We start from the raw sequence: 24115 nt of genomic DNA, 5'->3' as shown, positions 1-24115 counted from the left end.
CCCATCAGGGCATGTGCTCAGGTTGCAGTCAAGCAGAAAACATAAAGACATTGAAGTGGGAGAAAATAGTAGTAATGTGTTTGATTTGTTAAGGAAGGGAAAGAATGGAACCTGAACAAGGTGAGACAGGAATGACAACATTCAGTGTGTGGGCGACTTGGTTTATTTAGTAACTGGATAAACAGGCAAGAGTTGCTGGTTTTGTTTTTTCATTCTAATAGCACATCTGTGTAAGGCTTCTCCCTCAGTATATCATCTCTTGGGATCTAGTTTCTTGATCTACATTCCATATTGTTAAACATTGAACAGTATAGAAAACATCTATCTAAGTAGATCTTCTGTCATTCATTTGACTTTTTTACTTTTTGCAACTTACTGAATTTCTTGGCCTTATTGTTTTTACCTTTAAGGTCATCTCCAAGACGCCTAGCTCTATCATCGTTCAGTGATATTAATGAATATTTGCTGTGTTAAGAGATACCTTTTTTTTTTCACTTGGTTTCCACAATATCAATTCTGTTCTTCCCTTTTTCCTATGCCCACTCTCTGACTCCTTAACTGGTTACTCCCTCTCTGGAGCTTTACATATGAGAATGCCTCAGGACTAAGTCCTGACCTCTGCTCCTTTCCATCAGTACTCACTTCCTTGGTGAACTCATCTGATCTCATAACTTCATGGTTTACATACTAGCAACCCACAAATTTATCTTTCCTGAACTCTAGGCTTATCTCTAACTTAAACATGTTGGAAACTGAATTGATTGATATTCCCCCTAACCAAAAACCTGGTTCACCCCATCTAAGTTATTAGCAATTACATCCTCACGGTTGCTCAGAACAAAGTCTCATCATGGTCCTTAATTCTTCTTTCTCTGGTACCCTGTACCCTGTCTTTAAATTCTGTTGGTGGAACTTCCAAAATCTTAGTAGCTTCACTACTACCACCTTGATTCAAGTCACCTTAACTCTTGTCTGAATGATTATGGTAGCTTTCCTCACTGCTTCTGATCCTTCCCTGCTCGGGCTCTTCTCAACAGCCAGAATGATAGCCACCTCTTTTAAAATAAATAAAGCTCCAGACTAAAATCTTCCACTGACTTTCCTTTTTGCTCAGAGTTAAGCCATCAGTCCTACCACCTCTGATTATCTCTCTATAGATAGTTGAATGATTATGGGGTATATATAGGGAGAGAACTTGAATTTTTGTACCAAAAGACTTTTTATCAACTATTTCCATTTCCTAAGGCAGGTGATATAGCTGAAATTTAGTCTTGTTTGATACCTATATAATTGAAATATTAAAAGATAGCAAAGATACATCAGATAAAATAGGTGAGATTGGATATCCATGGGTTTGTTCTCTCACTGCCTCCCCAGCTTTATTTATTATTTTTTTAAATTTTTTTCTTTATTGATTAAGGTATTACATTTGTGCCCTTATCCCCCCATTTGCCCCACCCCCACCCCACCCCCAGCTTTATTGAGGTATAATTGACATTTAGTAGATATCTCTGCTTAAGTGTGGATGTTTAGACTTTAGAACTTGAATTTGATAAAGAAAACTATAGCCTGGCCAGCATGGCTCAGTGTTTGAGCATCGATCTATGAACCAGGAGGTCACAGTTCAATTTCTAGTCAGAGCACATGCCTGGGGTGTGCAAGAGGCAGCTGATCTATGATTCTCTCTCATCATGGATGTTTCTGTCTCTCTCCCTCTCTCTTCCTCTCTAAAATCAATTTTTTAAAAAGAGATAAAACTATAGGATCGTAATCTTGGGAAAAATAAATTGAATAAACATTGAATAATCTGGGACAGATATGCTAGAAAGCAGTTTGTTAATCTTGGTCTTTTACTAATACATGTAGATGGTGGTTTACTTTTAATAATATTTAACAACTTATATTAGTATGGTTTATTTCTTAACTCCTACACTTAGTCTATGTGGAAACTATTTTCTGATTTTTTTCCCACCTATCATGACTAAAGATGTCTAATTTACCTGAGGAAGAAAATGACAACACATAAAAATTGCTCTCGCTACTGCCCTTTCAAAAGACATGAACAGGCATTAAGAGATTATTTAGATGGTCAATAAGCTGTGCTCAGCATCTTTAGTCATCAGGGAAACAAATTAAAGTCACAATTAGATACCACTACACACTTGTAAATGGTTCTCATGAATTGCTGGTACAAATGTGGTTTAACCACCCAACCATTAGTATGTACCAAAGCTAAACATACAATTTCAATATGGCCTAGCAGTTCCAGTACCAGTTCCACTCATAGGTATATATCCAAGAGAAATGAGTGCATATGTCCACCAAGAGACTTGTACAAGAATGTTTATAGCAGATTTACTTACATTGGAAATAACCCAAATGTTTATCAACAAGAGAATGAATATCTAATGGCTTTATTGTACAGTGGAACACTGCATAGAGGGGGGCAAAAGCACATTAACACAGTCAGCATGGATGGTTCTCATAGACGTGCTGAGTGACAAAAGCCAGACAGAAAGGAGTATGCACCATGATTCTGTTTTTATGAAATTCAAGATGAGCCAAAACTATTTTATGATGATAGAAATTAGGACAGTGGTGGGGTTAGGTAAGGATTGCGAATGGGAGGGGCACAAATGAATCTTAAAATTATATATGTGTGTGTGTGTGTATTTTTTAATTGATTTCAGAGAGGAAGGAAGGGGCGGGGGCAGAGTGACTGATAGAGAATCATTGATTGGCCACCTCCTGCACACCCCTTACTGGGGATCGAGCCCACAACCCCGGGCATGTGGGAATTGAACTGTGACCTGATTCATAGGTTGACATTCAACCGGCTGGACAGTTTTCAGTTTTCTTTATTAAACTAATCCCTAATGGTTTATAAATACCTCCCCAACATATTATTTTCAAGCATATTGAAAATGTACAACTTTTTCATTTTGAGAGCAAACAATATAATCCCTTTTAACATGTTCACCTTTAGGTCTTTAATTTCCACTTCTTGAAGTGATAACTCAAGAAGGTCTATAATAGCTTGTGAGTGTCTTCCCAATAAAGACACTACAAATAAAGGAAGTAGAAAGTATCTACACTAATAAAAGAGAAACATGGTAATTAGTGTCACTCCACTACCCTTCCCATTGGCTAATCCCCCTGTCAGTCACAGAGTAGGGCCGAGATATGAAAATTAACTGGCAGCCAAGATGGCGGCCGGCAGCCAGGCAGCTGATGCGAACAGGGAGGCTTGCTTGCTTCAGTGACAGAGAACTCCAACGTTCCCCGCCTGCCTCTCAGCTGCAACTCTAAGCAACTATGTTGCGAATAAAGAAGCTAAAAAAAACCCAGAAACCTGCTTTACTCAGCGGAGCTTCAGCCAGCCGGACCGCAACATTGTATCAAATACAGACGGTAAACAAAGGCCAGAAACCTGTTTTCAGCAGCCGACACCTCAGAGCTAAAGCTGGCCCAGAATAAAAATAAAAAAAAAGAAAAAACGGAGCGGTTGGGAGCGTCAGTCACAGCCTGAAAACAGCCCTCAGCCCCTCACCCAGACTGGCCAGGCACCCCAGTGGGGACCCCCACCCTGAAGGGTATGTGACCAGCTGCAAACAGCCATCATCCCCTCAGCCAGACTGGCCAGGCATCCCAGTGGGGACCCCCACCCTGATCCAGGACACCCTTCAGGGCAAACCAGCCGGCCCCCACCCGTGCACCAGGCCTCTATTCTATATAGTAAAAGGGTAATATGCCTCCCAGCACCGGGATCAGCGGAGCCGCGAGGCCTCCCGGCACCGGGATCAGCATGACAGGGGGCAGCGCCCAAACCCCCTGATCTCCCTGCAGCTCTGTGTGTGACAGGGGGCGGGGCCCCAACCTCCCTCCCCCCACGGGCCCTGCTCTGTGTGTGACGGGGTAGAGCCATAACCTCCCCATTGGCCCTGCCCTGAGTATGAGAGTGGCGGCGCCCCAACCACCTGATCGGCTGTGCCCTGAGTGTGACGGGGCGGTGCCCCAACTCCCCTATCGGCCCTACTCTGTGAGTGACGGGGGAGCTTCTCAACCCCCTGATTGACCCTGCTCTGTGCATGACAGGGTATGGAGCCCCAACCCCCCTGATGGGCCCTGCTCTGTGCGTGACGGGGTGGCGCCGCAACCTCCCCATCGACCCTGCCTTGAGTGTGACGGGGAGGTGCCCCAACCTCCCAATCGGCCCTACCCTGAGCATGACTGAGGGTGGCATCGCAACCTCCCAATCTGCCCTGCTCTGTGCATGACAGGGGAAGGCGCCCCAACTCCCCAATCGGCCCTGCTCTGAGCCTGACCAGGGGCTGCACCTAGGGATTGGGCCTGCCCTCTGCCACCCGGGAGCAGGCCTAAGCCAGCAGGTCTTTATCTCCCAAGGGGTCCCAGACTGCAAGAGGGCTCAGGCCGGTCTGAGGGACCCCCCCCTTCCCTCGAGTGCACAAATTTTTGTGCACCGGGCCTCTAGTTTATAATAATAACTTACGAATCTCTAAGGAAGAGTTTATCACTTAACGTTTTTAAAATATATTTATAAAGTATATATAACAAAGTTACCATCTTACCTGTTGTTTTTAAATTGACATAACATTGTAATTTTAACTTTTTAAAAATGTACAGTGTGTAACAAGTATATTTACATTGTTGTGCAACCAGTTTCTAGAATACACCCCACCTCCCTTTTAATAAGTCTTTATTTTTTAGAGCAGTTTTAGAGTCACAGCAAAATTGAGAGAAAGGTAGGGATATTTCCCATGTACTCCCTGCCTCCATAATACAAGGATAGCCTACCCCACTAGAGTGGTATGTTTGCTACAGTTGATGAACCTACATTGACACATCCCAATTACACAAAGTCCATAGTTTATATTACGGTTCATGCTTGATTTTGTACATTCTACGGGTTTGAACAAACATATAATGATTTGTATCCATCATTATGATATACAGAGTGTTTTCGCTGCCCTAGAATTTATCTATGCTCTGCTTCTTCATCCCTTCACCCTATTCCTCCCCTCCCAGAACCCTTTTTATCTTGCAAAATTGAAACTCATTCACCCATTTAGCTTCCCATTCCCCCTTTCTCCAGCCCATGACAGCCACCATTCTACTTTCTGTCTCTATGAATCATAGAGTTTGTCTTCTCATTCCTGGTTTCACTTAACACAATGTTCTTAGGATTCAATCACATTGTAGCATGTGTCAGATTTTTCTTTCTTTTTTTTTCTTTTCTTTCTTTTTAAGGCTAAATAATATTCTATGGTATGTTTTGTTTATTTGTTGTTGTTTTTTTTGTTTTGTTTTGTTTTTTGAGGAATTGCCATGCTGTTTCTGTTGCAATCCCACCAATAGTGCAAAAGGATTCCAATTACTCCACATCCTCACCAACAACTGTTATTTTGGATTTTTATTTTATTTTATTTTTTTGTAGTAGTAGTCATCCTAATGGGTTGGAGGTGATATTGTTTGATTTAAGTAATGTTAAGCATCATTTTTTTAAGTTGATTTTGAGAGAGAGAAAAAGAAACATTGATTTGTTCTACTTATTTATGCATTCATTGGTTGACTCTTGTAAGTACCTGACAAGACATCCAACCCGCAAACTTTTTCTATTGGGACACACACTAATCAATTGCGCAACCTGGCCCTGGCCGTTAAGCATCTTTTCATGTGCTTAGCAGCTATTTGTATATCTTCATGGGAGAAATGTTTAAGTCCTTTCTCATTTTTTAAATAGTTTTTTTGTTGTTGTTGAGTTGTAGGCATTCTTTATATATTCCAGATATTAACCCTTTATCAGATATATGATTTGCAAATATTTTCTGCCATTCTGTGAGTTGCCTTTCACTCTGTTGATTGTAACTTTTGCACAAAATGTCCCTCCCCCCTCTCTACACAGTTTTTAAAACTTTGATGGAGTTATATATAAATTATTCTGTTTTTTCTTTTGTTTCTTGTGCTTTTGATGATGTCCAAAAAATTATTGCCAATTCCAGTGTTATGAAGCTTTTCCCCCTATGTTTTCTAAGAACTTGATAATTGTAGCTCTTACATTTAGGGCTTTGATCCACTTTAAGTTTTATATATGGTGTAAGGCAAGGGCCACTTTTATTCTTTTGAGAGCTTGTCAAGTTTTTAAATGTCTGTTGCATTGTTGGGATATAAATGTATAAAGCTACCTTGTGGAGATGTTAAGATTTTGCTGAGACTTGATGGTTTTTATTTTACACTAGAGGCCTGGTGCACAGATTGGTGCACCAGTGAGGTCCCTCGGCCTGGCCTGTGGAATTGGGCCAAAACCAGCTCTCCGACATCCCCCAAGGGTTCCCGGATTGCGAGAGGGTGCAGGCCAGGTCAAGGGACCCCACAGGTGCATGATTGGGGCTAGGGAGGGACCATGGGAGGGCTCCAGGGTGTGTCCGGCCCATCTTGCTCAGTCCCAATCTGCCAGACCCCAGCAGCAAGCTAACCTACCCATTGGAGCTTCTGCCTCCTGGTAGTCAGTGCACGTCATAGTGAGTGGTTGAGTGGCCTTAGCATATTATTAGCATATTGCGCTTTGATTGGTTGAACAGACGACTGGACACTTAGCATATTATATAGGACTAGACACCTGTTGCAGGAAGATTCCTGCAAGAATAGGGCTTCCTGAGGCCAGAGTGAAGCAGAGAAGGCTGCCTCTCTCCCTCCCGTCTCTGCCGCCTCAGCTCCCTCCCTTCTCCGCTGCCTCGCTCCCTCCCCTGTCCACTGCCTCAGCTCCATTCCCTTCTCCGCTGCTTTGCTCCCTTCTGCAGCGCTTGGCTTCCTTCTACACTCTGACCTGTGTATGTAAATTAACCACCATCTTTGTTGGGTTAATTTGCATATCACTCCGATTGGCTGGTGGGCATAGCGGAGGGACAGCAGTTTGCATGTTTCTCTTTTATTAGTGTAGATAGGATAGGATGGTTTTACCTTTTTATTGTGAGTTAAAATAATTGTGAGTTTAACTTTATTTAAAATGAAATAATTCCTCTGAGTGAATATTTTTCTTCAATATTCAAATAAATTTTCTTCTCTAAGAAACAATTGTATTAATTTAAAATTATATAAATTAGGATTTTTATTAAAGTGATGTCATGTGTTTTTAAGTTAGGACACTTAAGTACATTGGGATATTAGAGTAACCAGCTTAACTTTTTATATCTACTTCTGTGATATTTTGTATTTTTGTCCTTTTTGGGTGGTTTAAGTCTGCTTCAAGCTGGTATATTTAGGTATCTTTTTTTTTTTTTTTAATCCTCACCTGAGGATATTTTCTCATTGATTTTTGGAGAGAGTGGAAGAGAGAGGGAAAGACAGAGAGAGATATTGATGTGAGAGAAATACATTGATTGGTTGCCTCCTGCAAGCACCCTTACAGGGCAGGGGAGGAGCCTACAACCAAGGTATGTTCCTCTTGACCGGAATCAAAACCGGGACCCTTTGGTCAGTAGGCTGACACTCTACCCATTGAGCCAAATCGACTATGGCTATTTAGGTGGCTTTACAACAAATACTCATTATCTCTTTTTTAAAATATATTTTTTATTGATTTCAGAAAGGGAAAGAGGGGGAGAGAGAGATAGAAACATCAATGAAAAAGAAACATGGATTGGCTGCCTCCTACATGCCCTCTGCTGGGGATCAAACCTGCAACCCAAGCATGTGCACTGTCTGGGAATCGAATCTGTGACCTCTTGGTTCCTGGGTTGATGCTCAACCACTTAGCCACCACACCAGCGGGTTATCTAGGTAGTTTCTGATGTGCATGTGTCTGTAAACATTCTCTTTAAAATTACCGAAGCATAAAATGAAATTATAGTAGTGAATTTCTAATTAAGAAAGATTCCAACCTTGTTATGGTGATAATGACAGGACAACAGTGAACATTTAAGGACTAAATTTGTATTGTTTATGCTTTGACATCTGTCTTAGAAGAATATTGTCCGTATAAAGATGTTAGAACTGCCGAAACCGGTTTGGCTCAGTGGATGGAGCGTCGGCCTGCGGACTGAGGGGTCCCGGGATCGATTCCGGTCAAGGGCATGTACCTGGGTTGCGGGCATATCCCCAGTGGGAGATGTGCGGGAGGCAGCTGATCGATGTTTCTCTCTCATCGATGTTTCTGGCTCTCTATCTCTCTCCCTTCCTCTCTGTAAAAAATCAATAAAATATATTTAAAAAAAAAAAAAAAAAGATGTTAGAACTGTTGATTGAAAAGAACTTGTGTAAACTTTAGGAAATTTTAAAGCTTAGTCTAGAGAGGCACTTTCTATTTCCCCATCTCTAGAAATAGTAATTTCTATTAGATAAGATTATATAATGGTTTTTAAATCCTATTCTCCTTTTAATACTAGTTTAGCATTTCAGCCAGTTTTTAGCATAACCAGTTTTTTCTTATTCCTGTAGCTTCTCTAAAAGGATAAGTTAGATTAATAAAGACTTACTCTGATAACATTTTAAAGAACAACTTGTGTAAATTTTTCTCTAATATATAGCATATATACATGCAGATGTGATATTTATTTTTTAGGTTTAGAATAGCCTTTCTCAGTGAGCTTAATCTGTAATGCACCAAAGCAGTATTTCTGAAAGATTACTGTACTTCAGAATCACTTGGAGTACCTGTTAAACCACCCTAGAGTTCCTAATTCAGTAGGTCTAGGATAAGGCTGAGAATTTTCATTTCTTACAAGTTCCCAAGTGCTACCGATATTACTAGTTGGTAAAGCATACTTTGTTGTTATGCTCACTGCCTTAAGCCATCATCCATTCTTGGTAATAAACATCTAGGATGGTATTATTTATATATTATCCTGGGGAAATTGAGAAAACAGTCACTTAGTAATTTTCTCTTTGTGTGGTTGAAATGAGGACCCCTAACTGAAAGGAAGTATTTTAGAATGATATAATTAGTGTGGTGAAAATGGGCATATTGTTTAATATCTTCAGGATCTTAAATATTACACTGTTATGCTTACATTTATAAACATTTCTGTATTTTTAACAGAAATGCTATGAATCCTTGCTCGTTAGGTAGATACCATTTTCTAGATACATATTTGCTTTATAAATACATTTAGAAGCAAATGAATTTAGTCAACGGTCACCAACCGGTGGTTCGTGGACCACTGGCGGTCCGTGAGGTCCGAAAGGTTGGTAACCACTGAATTAAGTGATATATTTTAAGCAAAAACTTGCCCTATTTCAGAATGCTAAGGAATCTTTTCAGACTTTTTTTTTTTTAATTAAATCTTTATTGTTCAGATTATTATATTTGTTCCTCTTTCCCCCCCCCCCATAACTCCCCTCCTCCCAGTTCCCGCCCCACCCTCCGCCCTCACTCCCCACCCACTGTCCTCATCCATAGGTGCACGATTGTTGTCCAGTCTCTTCCCGCATCTCCCACACCCCTTTCCCCCCCAAGAATAGTCAGTCCATTCCCTTTCTATGTCCCTGATTCTATTATAATCAACAGTTCATTCTGTTCATCAGATTATTTATTCACTTGATTCTTAGATTCACTTGTTGATAGATGCATATTTGTTGTTCATAATTTGTATCTTTACCTTTTTCTTCCTCTTCCTCTTCTTAAAGGATACCTTTCAGCATTTCATATAATCCTGGTTTGGTGGTTTAGCTTTTCCTTATCTGTGAAGCTCTTTATCTGACCTTCAATTCTGAATGATAGCTTTGCTGGATAGAGTAATCTTGGTTGTAGGTTCTTGGTATTCATCACTTTGAATATTTCTTGCCATTTCCTTCTGGCCTGCAAAGTTTCTGTTGAGAAATCAGTTGACAGTTGTATGGGTATTCCCTTGTAGGTAACTGAGTTTCTTTCTCTTGCTGTTTTTAAGATTCTCTCTTTATCTTTTGCTCTTGGCATTTTAATGATGATGTGTCTTGGTGTGGTCCTTTTTGGATTCCTTTTGTTTGGGGTTCTCCGCGCTTCTTGGACCTGTAAGTCCATTTCTTTCACCAGGTGGGGGAAGTTTTCTGTCATTATTTCTTCAAATAGGTTTTCAATATCTTGCTCTCTCTCATCTTCTGGCACCCCTGTAATTCTGATGTTGGTACGCTTGAAGCTGTCCCAGAGGCTCCTTACACTATCCTCGCATTTTTGGATTCTTTTTTCATTTTGCTTTTCCGGTTTGGTGTTTTTTGCTTCCTCGCATTTCAAATCATTGACTTGATTCTTGCGCTCCTCTGGTCTGCTGCTGGGAGTCTGTATAATATTCGTTATTTCAGTCCGTGTATGCTTAATTTCTAGTTGGTTCTTTATCATAACATCGAGGGTCTCATTAGTTTTCTTGAGGATCTCACTACATTTATCAGCGGCTTCTAGAGAGTTCTTAAGAGACCTTGAAAGTGTGGTTCTGAACTCTATATCTTCCATTGACAATTTTGTCCTGTTTCTTTGTCTCCGCATTTTGTTATGCTTTCTTGGTGCACCCCCTAGTGGTCTTTGTTCGAAGTCTTATAGTTAAATCTTGATTGTTGTAGCTAATTCCAGGGAGGGTTTGACCTCCAGGCCAAGTGGCTGTGAGAATCAGCTGTGTCAGCAGTGAGAGAACTTCTGTCCTCTAGGGAGGTGCTAATCTAGCCTTTGCCTGAGGCTATCCGGCAAATGCCTGTGTGCAGGGCTTGGGCGGGGCGGGTCGCTCACGATCAACAGGGTGGGCCTGAGAGAGCAGTTATGGCCGCTCTCAGTCCTATCCCCAGGGGCTCTGCCTCTCTGAGTCCCAGCAATGGCTGCAAACCTCGGAGAGAAAGCTGAACTCTGTCTGACCGAAGCCAGACAGTCCCGCTTCTCCCGTTTGAGTCTGGGTCCCTGAAGACTCGCCCGGATCTGGAGCTCAGAGTCTGCGACTCCCTCCGGATTGAAAACGCCAACCGCGCCCTCCGCCGCCAGCCCGCTCCGCGCACTCCGCACCTCAGAATTTGACTTCAGCACTGCGCCTCCTCTGAGTGTCCGTATGCGTTTCTCTTTCCTCCTAGTTGTAGGACTTCCACTCAGCCAGCGTTCCTGTGGTTCTGGGTGATGTCCCTTCCGTTTTTTTGGTTTCACTTTTGAAGTAGTTGTTGAAAGCAGCAAACTCCAGCGTTAACCTTTGCCGCCATCTTGGTTCTCCCTCTCTTCTATTTTCTTAGAAGAAGCTTCATTTTTATTATTTTTGAATTCTTCATTTATTTTTATTCTGGCTGCTTCTAATGCTCTGGTATCATTTTTAAAAACTTGTTGTCTGGTCCTGTGCAATCTTTTAAAGAGCTGTAAAACCTGTGCTGAAGAGAGGGAGAAGGTGCGGACGAGTGGAATCTGGAAAGAGGCTGAGGAGAGAGGGGGGCGCCGGGAGAGGTGGCAGCGAATTGAGTCCAGGCTTTTTTTTTAACCCTCACCCGAGGATATGTTTCCATTGATTTTTTAAAAAAATAACTATTTTGTAATTTTTCTATTTACTTTTTGTTGTTGTTGTTAATCCTCACAAGGATTTTTTTTTTCCCATTGACTTTTAGAGAGAGTGGAAGGGAGGGGAAGAGACTGAGAGAAACATGTTAGAGAGACAGCATTGATTGGTTGCCTCCCACACTTGTCCCAACGAGGGCCAGGGATCAAGCCTGCAACCCCAAGTTACGTACCCTTGACCAGAATCACAGCCAAATTGGCTAGGGCAGGGATGGGCAACCTTTTTGTGAGTGCGTACCAAAACCAGCAACATCTCTGACTCAGAATTCTTCTGCGTGCCAGCCCTAATTTTTTGAGAACATGTTACGCCTACTTGATATCTTTTAAGGTGTATGTATGTGAAGAACCTTGAAGAAATAATAAAATTCATTTGAGCGACAAAAACACAGTATATGATGGTGAAAAATACATTTATTTTTTAATGTATACATGTACACTGATAGTCCGACAGAAAACTTTATGACTTTGTTTGATATTATCAGTGGGACTTTTGCTGCTGCATCACTGATGACAGAGATTTTACATCAGGTTTATATTTCGTGACCTTCAGAGATATGCACGAGCTACTACTTTCATCTGTCAGGCTACTCCTATAACGAGACTTAACAAAATTCATCACTGAGAACAAAGATTCACAAGCGTATGTGGATGAAACCAAAACACTGGTTGGATCTAGGAAGGCAGGGAGAGTTAAGGCAGAGGCATAGAAATTGCTCTTCCCCTCTCTCGTCAATCCATGATGTCTATGGTCTTTAAGATAACTTGTTATGTAAAATTATTTATCTAAGATGCACCTACACTGAATTTATCTGAAAAATAAAGAAGTCGATATTAAGAAAAAAAATAGTAAATGGAAAATTATAAGAGGGTTTCGCATGCCAGCAAAAGTTACTGGCATGCCATGTTTGGCACGTGTGCCAGGGGTTGCCCATCCCTGGGCTAGGGCTTCCATTGATTTTTAAAGAGAGGAAAGGAGTCAGGGAGGGATAGAGAGAGATTGATTGCCTCCTGCATGCGCCCTGGCCCCGACCTGGAGATCTCGGGTCTGAGGGCCATGGTTTTAACCACTGACTCAAACAGGCCAGGGCTTTTTTTTTTAATATTTATTTTTTATTGATTTCATAGAGAAAGGAAGAGGAGGAGAGAGAGATAGAAACATCAGTGATGAGAGATAATCATTGATCATCTGCCTCCTGCACGTCCTCTATTGGGGATCAGTCCCACAAACCTGGGCATGTGCCCTGACCAAAAATCATACTGTGGCCACCTGGTTCGTAGGTCGATGCTCAACCACTGAGCCACACCGACTGGGCGAGGTTTTCTTGAAAGTAAAAGATATGTGCTTGATGATGTCTTACTTGTTTTTAGAGTGCCGTTGAAACTAAGTTCCGCATATTAGTATATCACTATTTTTACTTTACGTCTAGAGAAATGGGTAGGAAATGAGTCAGTGGATACAGCTTACCTGAAGATATCAGTAATAAGAAAAAAACAAAGCCAGTTCAAGATAGTTTGAATTGTCTTAAGAAATAGAATAATACCCTTTGTAATACTTTAAGCAATAAAAAAAAGAAAGAAAGAAAAAAAAAAGAAATAGAATGACTCAGAGAGAGAGAGAAACTTCAATGCAAGAAACATCAGTCAGCCCTAGTCGGTTTTTGCTCAGTGGATAGAGCATCAGCCTATGGACCGAAGGGTCCCGAGTTCGATTTTGGTCAAGGGCACCTACCTCAATTGCAGGCTCCTCCCTGGCCAGGCCCTATTCAGGGCGTGTGCAAGGCATGTGTTTCTCTCACATCGATGTATCTATCTTTCCCTTTCTCTTCCACTCTCTGAAAAACAATGGAAAAATATCCTCAGGTGAGTATTAAAAACAAAAAGAAAGAAATAGAAAGACTCGGTCATTGTAAAGAAGAAAAGGTACGGTACACAAATATGTAATTATAAATTCTATAACTTAATTATATAATTAAGATAAAGCCTGGGTTACTTTTCACTCCAGTAGTTATCTTTTATTCAGAAAACATCCACTTTGCTTTTGTCATGTGGAGCATTTTTAACTTGATCTTTTCCTATTTTTAATTTCAGGGCAGCAGCAATGACTCTCCGCACGGTATTATTGTCATTGCAAGCACTGTTGGCAGCTGCAGAACCAGATGATCCACAGGATGCAGTAGTAGCAAATCAGGTAAGATAGCTGCTGCTTTTGAAAGACGCTTATATATTTATCTTTTGAAAGACGCTTATATATTTACCTTTTAGTCTCTAGGTTAGTGGTTTTCATTGTTAACATATGAGCATACTTCTATCAAACCTAAATTTGGAAATGGTTTCCTTTCTTGCAATAAGGTTATTTTGTCAGATATAATAGTGAAAAGTGAATGTCTTTTTTTATTAATCTGAAAAGGTAATTTCTTGATTTTTAATATATTAACTTAATTGGGTATATGGTAGATTTTTTTAACATATTATAAAAATTTTCAAACAAATAATGTTAAAAGAATTAGAGTGGTCCCAACCAGTTTGGTTCAGTGGATAGAGCATTGACCTGCGGACTGAAGGGTCCCAGGTTCGATTCCGGTCAAGGGCATGTACCTTGGTTGTGGGCACACCCCCAGTAGGGGATGTGCAGGAGGCAGCTGATTGATGTTTCTCTCTCATTGATGTTTCTAACTCTCTATCCCTCTCCCTTCCTCTCTGTAAAAAAATCAATAAAATATATATTTTTTTTAAAAAATAATTAGACTGAACATCCATATACCTACCTAACCTATATTCTATGATTAACATTTGCCTACATGTACTTTATTATGTGTGTATCCATTTATCTGTTCCTCCATTAAATGATGATCCCTTCTTGATAATTTTAACCAGCTTCTGTGGCACTGAAGTGTCATGGTAAAGCTTACCGAAGTGACTTTATAATTGCCAATTGGAATATTATTTTTTAGTTTTGATCTTCAAGAAAGAGGATATCAAACTATAGTCAGACTGTTTTTGTAAGTAATATTTTATTGGAATACAGCCACACCTATTTGATTACTTTCCAGCTACAAGTGGTAGAGTTGAATAGTTGTGACAAAGACAGTATGGTTTGAAAGCCTGAAATAATTATTATCTGGTCTTTGAAGAAAGTTTGCCAACCCCTATCTAAATCCTTAGGATTGATTTTTTTTACCTAGAAATTTTTTCTTCGCTTTATTTCTGAAATAACAGTTTTTTATCTTCATAGTTGTAGTCATTCCTTCTTAGTTCCCACAATTATTTCTCTTCTTTCTCTTCCCTTTTAAATATAGTTTATTGGTTCTGTTATATACACTCACTTGGATGATCATATCCACACTGATTTACCATCTGTATATTGATAAAATGTTCAGGCTAGACCTTTCTCCTGAGCCCAAGAGCCAATTTGGAACTGGATAGCTCTATCTAAATGTTCCATGAAAACCTCAGCACAGCAGTCCCAAAACTGAATGCAAAATCTTAAATCCTGCAAACCCATCTATCTTTCAGTGATACCATCATCAATTTAGTTAAATATCCAATCACAGTCTTGGTATTCTTCTCTAGGTATTTTTTTCTCTTGTTGATTCTCTTCCCATTATCTCTTTGTCATCATACTTCTCTGATTGCTGCAGTACACATTTTTAAAAATTTCTCATTTCTACTGCTGTGATAGAACTTCCCTTCCTCAGCCTCTTCCTTCCCCCATGTTCTACATTGATACCAGTTAGCCTTATAAAGTGCAAATCTTACTTTACTACTAAAAACCTATTAGCTCTATCATCTGCTTGGTAAGTCTCAATTCTTTTGTTTTAAGATTTTTTTATTGATTTCAGAGAGGAAGGAAGAGGGAGAGAGAGATAGAAACATCAATGACAGAGAATCATTGATTGGCTGCCTCCTGCACGCCCGCTACTGGGAATTGAGCCCGCAACCCGGGCATGTGCCCTTGACTGGAATCGAACCTGGGACCCTTCAGTTTACAGACTGGCATTCTGTCCTCTGAGACAAACTGCCTACGGCATAATTCTCAGTTCTTGAGTTTGCAAAGTTCCTCCATGATTTGAGCTATCTACATACTCAGCTTAATTCCCTAAATTCTTACTGTTCCTCAAACTCAAGCTTTTTTAAGATGCATTCATTTCTACATGTCATTTTACCCAATCTGCCATGTTTCCTCTACCTTAGGACATTTTTTGTTTGTTTGTTTGTTTGTTAATCCTCACCCAAGGGTATTTTTCCATTAACTTTTAGAGAAGGTAGAGGGGAGCGTGAGAGACACAGAGAGAGAAACATCGCTGTGAGAGAGAGAGACACATTGGATTGGTTGCCTCCAGAACTGCCTGACTGTAACTGACGTAAGTGCCCTTGAACAGAGTTGAACCCAGGACTCTTCAGTCCTTGGGCCGACACTCTATCCACTGAGTCAAACTGGCTAGAGGCCTGAGAAAACATTTTTAGTCCTCACCCGAGGATTAGAGAGAGGGAGAGAGGGAGGGAGAGAGAGACAGAGACAGAGACAGAGAGAGACATTGATATGAGAGAGAAACATTGGTCACTTGCCTCCTGTATGCACCCCAGCCAGGAATAGAACTCACGCCTTTTTTTTGGTGTAAAGGACGACTCTCCAACCAACTGAGCCACACTGGCCAGGGCTACCTGATGAAACTTTTCCTCTTAGCAAGCTTCTCTTTTCTCTTGAAAAGTTGTTCACTCCTTGTTTTACATATATATTCTTGTTAAAATATTCTATTTGTCTCCAAGTGCTTAGAATTATGGTTTTACATGTTATATATATGTATATGCTATCCATTCATTTTTGGTACTTAAAAGCATAGCCTTAGTCCCAGCTTTGGTTTTCTATTTAGTGGTGAGTTGGACTCAAAGATTTCTTCTAGCTCCTAAACAAGCCAATAATTTGACTTATTTTCTTGTTAAGAATTAATATTAGAAACTATATCATTTTAAATATAACAAAATTTTAGTGTTAAAATACTAAAGATGTATAAAATACTTCTGAAAGAAAGTGAATTCCTCAGTTATTTTAAGTGTATACTTTGCTTTATTAAATAATGGAATATTTGAGAATAAATTTACCTCTTTTCAATCCATATGGGAAGTTTTATCCTTTATAAGTGTTGTATGGTAAGTTCATAATCATCTCAAAACATGTGGTATAAATTAGGGCTTTGCATATGTGTTCTTTTTTTTTTTTAATCTTTATTGTTGATATATAGGGTTTTCTTAAATCGCTATACACTGATACAGCTCTAGCAAAACAGTAAAGCCCAGTTGTGTACAGCCTGAGCTATGGTTAATTAATGTCCACATTATTTTAGAAACTAGTAATTCTATTTAGTTGTATAATATTTGCCCTACACAGTATTTAGAAATATCTCTATTAGAAACAATCTCTAACACCTCACTTGACTTAGTATTAGTTTTCGACTACTTACGTTTGAAATTGGAGATCAGAGTTGATAAATGTTATTTGTCTTTCATCTATACAACTTATGAATTCTAGCTTATGTTATAATAATGTTAGTTTTTTTGCAGTGGAGAGTGAATCAATAACATTTAAAACATACATTAGTTTTATTTAGAAAAAGCAGGTTATTAGGCAGTTAGAACTTAGCTAGTTATAACTCTATCGTCATGTCAATCCAATTTTTTTTTTTTCTCATGTAGTACAAGCAAAATCCTGAAATGTTCAAACAGACAGCTCGACTCTGGGCACATGTGTATGCTGGAGCACCAGTTTCTAGTCCAGAATACACCAAAAAAATAGAAAACCTATGTGCTATGGGCTTTGATAGGGTAAGTAACATAAAGGCATGCTGTTTTTGATATTTTCATTGATTTTAAATGATTGCAGCAAATTCTTGGCTGACAGAATTGGTTCAAAAATACTCTGAATTTAGTTTTGATATATGAACTTTTTGTTATTAAAAATCAGTGATTTTTCTTTTCCTTTTGCTCATTCCAATCATTTGTTTTAGAAGCTTTTTATGCACAAGGGCAGCTCAGCATAAAGATAAAAAAACAAAAATAGGGTGTGGTTTCTAAATATAAAAAGACAAGGAGTGATTTAAGATATTTCCTTGAGATTTGATTTTTTTTTGTCCCCCTTTTTATTTCTACAGAATGCGGTAATAGTGGCCTTGTCTTCAAAATCATGGGATGTAGAGACTGCAACAGAATTGCTTCTGAGTAACTGAGGCATAATGAGAGAGCTGCTGATATAGTCAAGCTTGCCCCTTCTTGAGGAGCATCAACATCTGTTATTTTTAGGATTCTGCATAGATTTCTTTTAAACTGGCATTCTTGCCTAATGATGTTATCTAGGCACCATTGGAGACTGAAAAAAAACAAAACAAAACATCCCTGCTCTGTAAATAAAGCTAATTAAACGTCTGTGTAAATTTAAAAAGGGGAAATACTTTAATTTTTTTTCTTACTTAATAGTGTAAAAATTTTTTGAGCTAAGCGAAACCATGGAAAAAAACATGCTACTTTAGTATTTAGCAGTGTACCAGAATAGCAAGAGTTTGCTTCAGGGTTTTGTTGAATAATTAGGTAATATTTTGAGTGTGTCAGGACCATTCAAATTGTTGGTGTTGCATCACAGCTACCTTAACTGTTTTTAACATGGATCCTCTGTGCCTGTGAATTTACTTGCATGCTTGTACTTGACTTCTTAAGATGGGTAGCTGAAAAGACCACCATTTTAAGCATTTGAGAATTCTTAAACTTGAGGTTTATCTAGAATGAAGATGGTGACCTATTCAGAGCCTTTTTGTCCTGGTCAGCAGACTGGGACACTATATTTATTTTTCCTCTCTTGCCACACACAGCTAATATCCTAATAGTAAATTCTCTGGGAAATGTGCTGAGGGACAGTATCCCTTGCTTCATTTTTTAGGTTGTCCATATGGAATGTTATGTCACAGTTCTTTATTTTTAAAAACGTCCCTATGTTAAGTAATAATGGAAAGATGGAGCTGCCAATTTTGTTTCTCTTGCAAAATCAGTAAATACTTGATGTTGCAGTATTCCCAAGATTTAATAAAAGAACCCAACTTAGTTTTTCAAGTGAATTTGACATCTATTTTTAAGCTGATGAAGTTTTTCTTTGAGAACTCGAAAAGATGAAATAAACCAACTGCAGTTTTTTAGCCAAATTTTGGCTTTATAGAGATTGCTTTATCAGATACTTTAAAAGTCACTCTTGCTTGCATTTCCCCCTATTTACACATGAAAGCTGTGTTGGTGTTTAACTGTACATACTTCAGATGCACATAGGAATAGAAATGTGTTATAAATCTAGCTTTCTTTATGATGTTTCTGATAATACGAAAATTGAAAACTTTACCTTCTCTTGTACATATAGTCAGACTTTCTGTGTATTAAACTTACATTTCATTCTAAATTCTAAAGTTTGAAAATTTTTAGTTTTGCAAGTTCAAACACTAATGTGACCATTTTATGAAGGTTGAAATGGATTTATGCAGGCAGTTCTATGCATAGAAACACAGTTCTTATTAAATTTTCAGGACAGTGCAAATAATAAAAATGTAATGGAATTGGAATTAATTAAAGCAAGGCTGTACATTGAAAGTCCTATTATAAAAGGTTTGCTTTCTTCAAGTGTTATTTATCCTAAATTATAATTGTTAAGTGTTTGGAAAATATTTTTAAACCATAAATTCATCATAATTTCATTGAATTCTCAATAATCTTAGAAGCAATAAAAGAACCATTGTTAAATATATTGTAACGTTAAAGATGTGAAGGTTCTTCCAAAAACTTGTAAGGCTTTCCTAATCAATAGTAAACTCTAGTAGTAGATATTGCATACTAAACACAAGTTGCTATGTTTTTTTCCCTATATGTTTGCTTAAGCATAAATTTCTTTATACAATCACCTCCTTTAATTGTAGTTTAGTTTCTTTCTAAAGATGCCAAAGGAAACAAGATTTTTCTTTATTTATTTTAAATAACTAATACCTTGTACTTTTCTTTATATTTTGAAGTAAGGTTGGAATTATGTGAAAATGTGGACAGTTTTGTTGCATTGTTGGTTAGAATTTTTTTTTTAAGTGGAGGGCAGTTTGGTAATATATTTGGATTATTTTAAATATCAAACATCTACCCAGTTTACTAATTGCTTATATTTTCAGGGTATATTTAATTGTCCTGTGGTTAGACAAAGGAGAGAGCTCAGAGGTTACTAAATGTCAAGCATTACTTAACTCTGGGAGGCAGCTATACCTTGCCTTTGATTTTTATGCACATTAGCCCATAGGGTATCTATTCATCTAACTATAATTCAACATCCCAGTGCCCAGTAAATTGAAAAGTAAAATATTTGGTATGAGAGGTTCTCCATAATGGATTTTTCATTTCAAAATTATTTACCTCATTTTCATTTAATGTGATAATTCTCCTTTCTGGAACACTGTCATCCTATTTTGTTTTTTTTCATATTTCTCTATAGGTGGATTTATTTTCCTAAACAAAGAAATTAAAGCAATTTCTTTTTTTCTCTGGTCTTATATATGTTTAGAAAAAGGACACTAAAAGTACAGGTCTAGGTAAAAGGTACCCTGATAAAAAATTATTTTTATAATTCTCAATTTTTTTGTGATTTTCCAGTTTTTTTTAAAGGCCTCAAAAACAGTGGTTAAAAATATGTATTTAGGGATGTCTTGTTTACGGCAGGCAGATTTGCTAGAAGACACTGATACTCCAGCAGGCTTTTATTATAATCAAATCTATTCCGTGAGTATGTGCCTGACTTTTATAACAACAAATAATTGTATAATATTTCAGTACAGATAACTGAAAGAATGAATAGCTATTTGTGACCCAAATAAGTATATAGTAAGTAGTATATAAATATTTGAAGGACTTGTACAAAATTAGATGCTCTGAGTTGGTTCCCACAAATTTTTGGAATTGTGACTATGGTTTACTTAAACACAACACATTCAATTATATAAATATGTTTGGATTCTGAGTATTTTGCTTTTAAGGAGAATAATCTATGAAATGAAAGTAAGACTGATGGGGGGGAGTTTTTCACATTTGTGGTTGTTGGTGACGCTTAAAACTATGCAAAATAATTTTTTTAAGTATCCAAGAGAATTGGCAGTTGGGTGGGTATTGCTTACTTATGCACTACAGAATGTAGCATATCGTGTTACTGTTTAGGCTGCTTAATAAGTTTATCAATGTGAAAGTAGATCTTGGCTATAAGTTTACACCTGATTTGAGCTTTTAAAACTCTGCAATAGGAGTAAGATAATGTTTCCACAATCTTGTAGCAACAGAGGAAAGAAAGCATTTTGTTGTTTCAAAGATTTCAGATAAATTCAGGCAGGGAACAGTTGGAGCCAGGTATACTTGTATATAGATGGAAACAATGTTTGGATATGAAAAAGGAAGCCGTCTGTTTACAGTTAACTTTATTTCATGGACTTTTACAAAATGATGTATTAAACACTTTTTCTAGTTCAAGAAATTTCAATTCCAGGGTACAAACCATTGATTTAAGAATTTTGCATTTCTATTCTTTTAGTATCAGTTTAAAATAATGCTTAATACCAGCTCATTGCTACCACTAGGGAAGAAGGCAACTTGAAGTATTTACTGATAAATAGCCTTTTCCCCAAATGCGACTTTTCTGCAGTGTCTGCATATTATGTCACATGTTCTATTTGCACTGCTGCAACATGGATCAAAAATCTTGTGGCACAGGGCTAGAGGAATGTCAGTATCTCTCCTGTCCTGTTCCCTTACCGCTTTATTGGACTGATCTACCCTCAGAAACCTGTGACCATCACCTAAATGTAAGTTGAGAATGTGTCACCTTCTGCTTGGGTATTTTAACCGTGCTGCTCTATATGTAATCAGGTGTGGCACAGTTTATCAGTTTGGCTCTAGCGGGTGGGTGGATACAAATCATTGCACTGTGCTGTTAACCAATCCTGTGTGCTTGCTGTACCTACTTTCTACAGGCATCATCATAAAAGCTAGACTATTTCTTTTGGGGGGAAAGAGACTTATTTAATGTAATTTAAAGACTTTTCCAATAGAAAATGAAATACTATTGAAAATAATATCTATTTTTTAGCTTTCAGCAATTGATGGTGCTTTGTTGTGGTGTCTGCTGGAAGTCTACTGCCATTGTAGGGATTCTCATTAACCTCACTAAGAAAGAACCTTGCTTGTTAGCTTCTCTAGATCTCTATTCTAAACCATCTGTTAGTGATGATAAATCTGTAGGAGGGTCTATCCTAAGCCGTTAACTTCCTGTATGGGGAAAGTGGGTGGGTTACCAGAAAGACCATGAAGCAGGGTGGGCTGTCGGGGGAGGGTTGGGTATTTGTCTTGAGAATTAAAACTACGAAACACTTTTGTACACAACTGATTTTTTAAAAAAAATAAACACATTTTTAAAGATGTTGAATTTTTTTTCCCCCTTACTGGGAATTCTTAAAAATAAATGCATGCATGTTTTCCCCTGAAAATGGTTTATATCTTCTTTCTGGGTGTTCATCTATGGACAGGCGGTTAAGCCTCCATATAACTTTAAACAAGAAAAAGAAGTGGGTAGCTGTTTCTCCTAGACAAGTTTTAGAATGATGAGCATATGATGATAGATGCAATAAATTATATTGGGTCTATATTTAAAAATGACTTGAAATTGTTTAATTCTAGTTAAAATTATTTATTTGAAAATACAACATTGTTTAACTAGGTTCTAATTCAAAAATTAGTGTAATCCAGAGTGAGTATTGAAAGTAATTTTGTTCTGTTTTCATAGTGCACACAAATCTTTCTAGAAAGAGTCCTATTACCATAGAAAGGACTCTGAATTGTTTCAGAAAGTCTTGGGTCACTATCCTTGGATTACTCCTGCCTCCATTAGGAATGATAATTAGAAGAGGTCATGTTGATTAGGATTTGTGCTAGTTTTTTACAGAGCAAACTGATCATTACTTTGTATCTCTAGGGCATTTATATCGAGCTTTCAGCAGTCCTTAGTTTCTCTGACCTGAAAATGGACTTGCTCCTGAATGGAATGCCGATATGAAATGCTCTTTTCATGGAGCAAGCTGGAGCTTTTCAAATTAAAAATCAAGGATAACAAATGGAACTCAAGTGAGCTGTCATGCCAATCCCCAGCAAAGAATGGTCAGATTTAAAGGGTAGTAAACACTTGGTATGTGTTTTGATTCGATCATCAAAGATTTAAAGATTTTCAGTAAATAACATGAATTCTCTAATAAAGGTTTTAGGAGTATGTCCTATAGCAGTGATGGCGAACCTATGACACGCGTGTCAGAGGTGACAAGCGAACTCAGTTTCTTGGTTGATTTTTCTTCGTTAAATGGCATTTAAATATATAAAATAAGTATCAAAAATATAAGTCTGTTTTACTATGGTTGCAAATACCAAAAAATTTCTATATGTGACATGGCACCAGAGTTAAGTTAGGGTTTTCCAAAATGTTGACATGCCGAGCTCAAAAGGTTCGCCATCACTGTACTATAGTAACATACTATCTATGTATGCATGTAATGTTCATTTCACCCCATTTTATTTTAGTAAAAATACATTAAAGCACAACTTTATCATTTAAATTTCCTATTATAAATTACCTTCTAAGATGTTAACGCAAAGTTGTGTAAATATTCAGTTTACAATACTTGTAGACTCTTTTTCCTTTTAATATATTTTTATTGATTTCAGAGAGGAAGGGAAAGGGACAGAGAGAGAGAAACATCAATGATAGAGAATCACCGATCAGCTGCCTCCTGCATGCCCCCCACTGGGGATCAAGCCCACAACCCAGGCATGTGCCCTTGGCCAGAATCGAACCTGGGACCCTTCAGTCTGCAGGCCGGTGCTCTATCCACTGAGCTGAACCGACTAGGCTGTAGACTCTTTTTCTTTTCTTTTTTTTAAAATATATTTTATTGATTTTTTACAGAGAGGAAGGGAGAGGGATAGAGAGCTAGAAACATAAATGAGAGAGAAACATCGATCAGCTGCCTCCTGCACTCCTCACTGGGGATGTGCCTGCAACCAAGGTACATGCCCTTGACTGGAATCGAACCTGGGACCTTTCAGTCCGCAGACTGATGCTCTATCCACTGAGCCAAACTGGTTAGGGCTATAGACTCTTTTTTAATGTACATAGACAAAATTTTAGAAACCCAGAGTGTATTTTATTTCTTACTGAGTAAACATACCTCGTACTTTGCTGCATGTACAGACTATACCTAATTTAACTTAAGGGCAACTAGTAGTACTTTTTCTTCACTTAACATTTAGCTCTAATTATTGTATTCTGTAGCTCTTCGTTTTCAATATGTGAAATACATTCCTTTGCTATACACATTCATTATTATTTGCATTATGTTGATAGATGAATGAACTTTCCTAACCAATATTGAGGAGCAGGGTTAATGACATTCCACTGATACCTTCTAACCATATTTATAGAATATGGTGGAAAAGGGAGACCTTCCAGTCTTTTACCCCCTAGTTTATAAAATCCTTTAAAAAATAATCAATTAAATGGGTTGGATATCC

The 24115-nt window shown here is 38.2% G+C and overlaps 2 protein-coding genes across 6 annotated transcripts in view; one reads left to right on the top strand and one right to left on the bottom strand.

The window, feature by feature from the left end:
- UBE2K (ubiquitin conjugating enzyme E2 K) overlaps window positions 1-19437 on the top strand; it is a 63637-nt gene extending 44200 nt beyond the window's left edge. For all 5 annotated transcript variants that reach the window (XM_081092918.1, XM_081092920.1, XM_081092921.1 and 2 more), the window contains 3 exons: window positions 13598-13697; window positions 17201-17329; window positions 17656-19437. In XM_081092918.1, the coding sequence (XP_080949044.1) occupies window positions 13598-13697; window positions 17201-17329; window positions 17656-17730 (304 nt within the window). In that variant the 3' untranslated portion in view covers window positions 17731-19437. The remainder of the gene's footprint in view (window positions 1-13597; window positions 13698-17200; window positions 17330-17655) is intronic.
- Window positions 11150-11762, bottom strand: LOC308529883 (complex III assembly factor LYRM7-like; the record flags this gene model as incomplete). Its single annotated transcript, XM_081106246.1, has 2 exons — window positions 11150-11323; window positions 11748-11762. The coding sequence occupies 2 exons, from the start codon at window positions 11760-11762 to the stop codon at window positions 11150-11152; spliced, it is 189 nt and encodes a 62-aa protein (XP_080962372.1).
- Window positions 19438-24115: the final 4678 nt, after the last annotated feature.

Source organism: Myotis nattereri (assembly GCF_964212035.1).
Source record: "Myotis nattereri genome assembly, chromosome: 1".
In the NCBI taxonomy this organism is placed as follows: Eukaryota; Metazoa; Chordata; class Mammalia; order Chiroptera; family Vespertilionidae; genus Myotis; species Myotis nattereri.
This window is presented reverse-complemented; position numbering and strand designations above follow the sequence as displayed.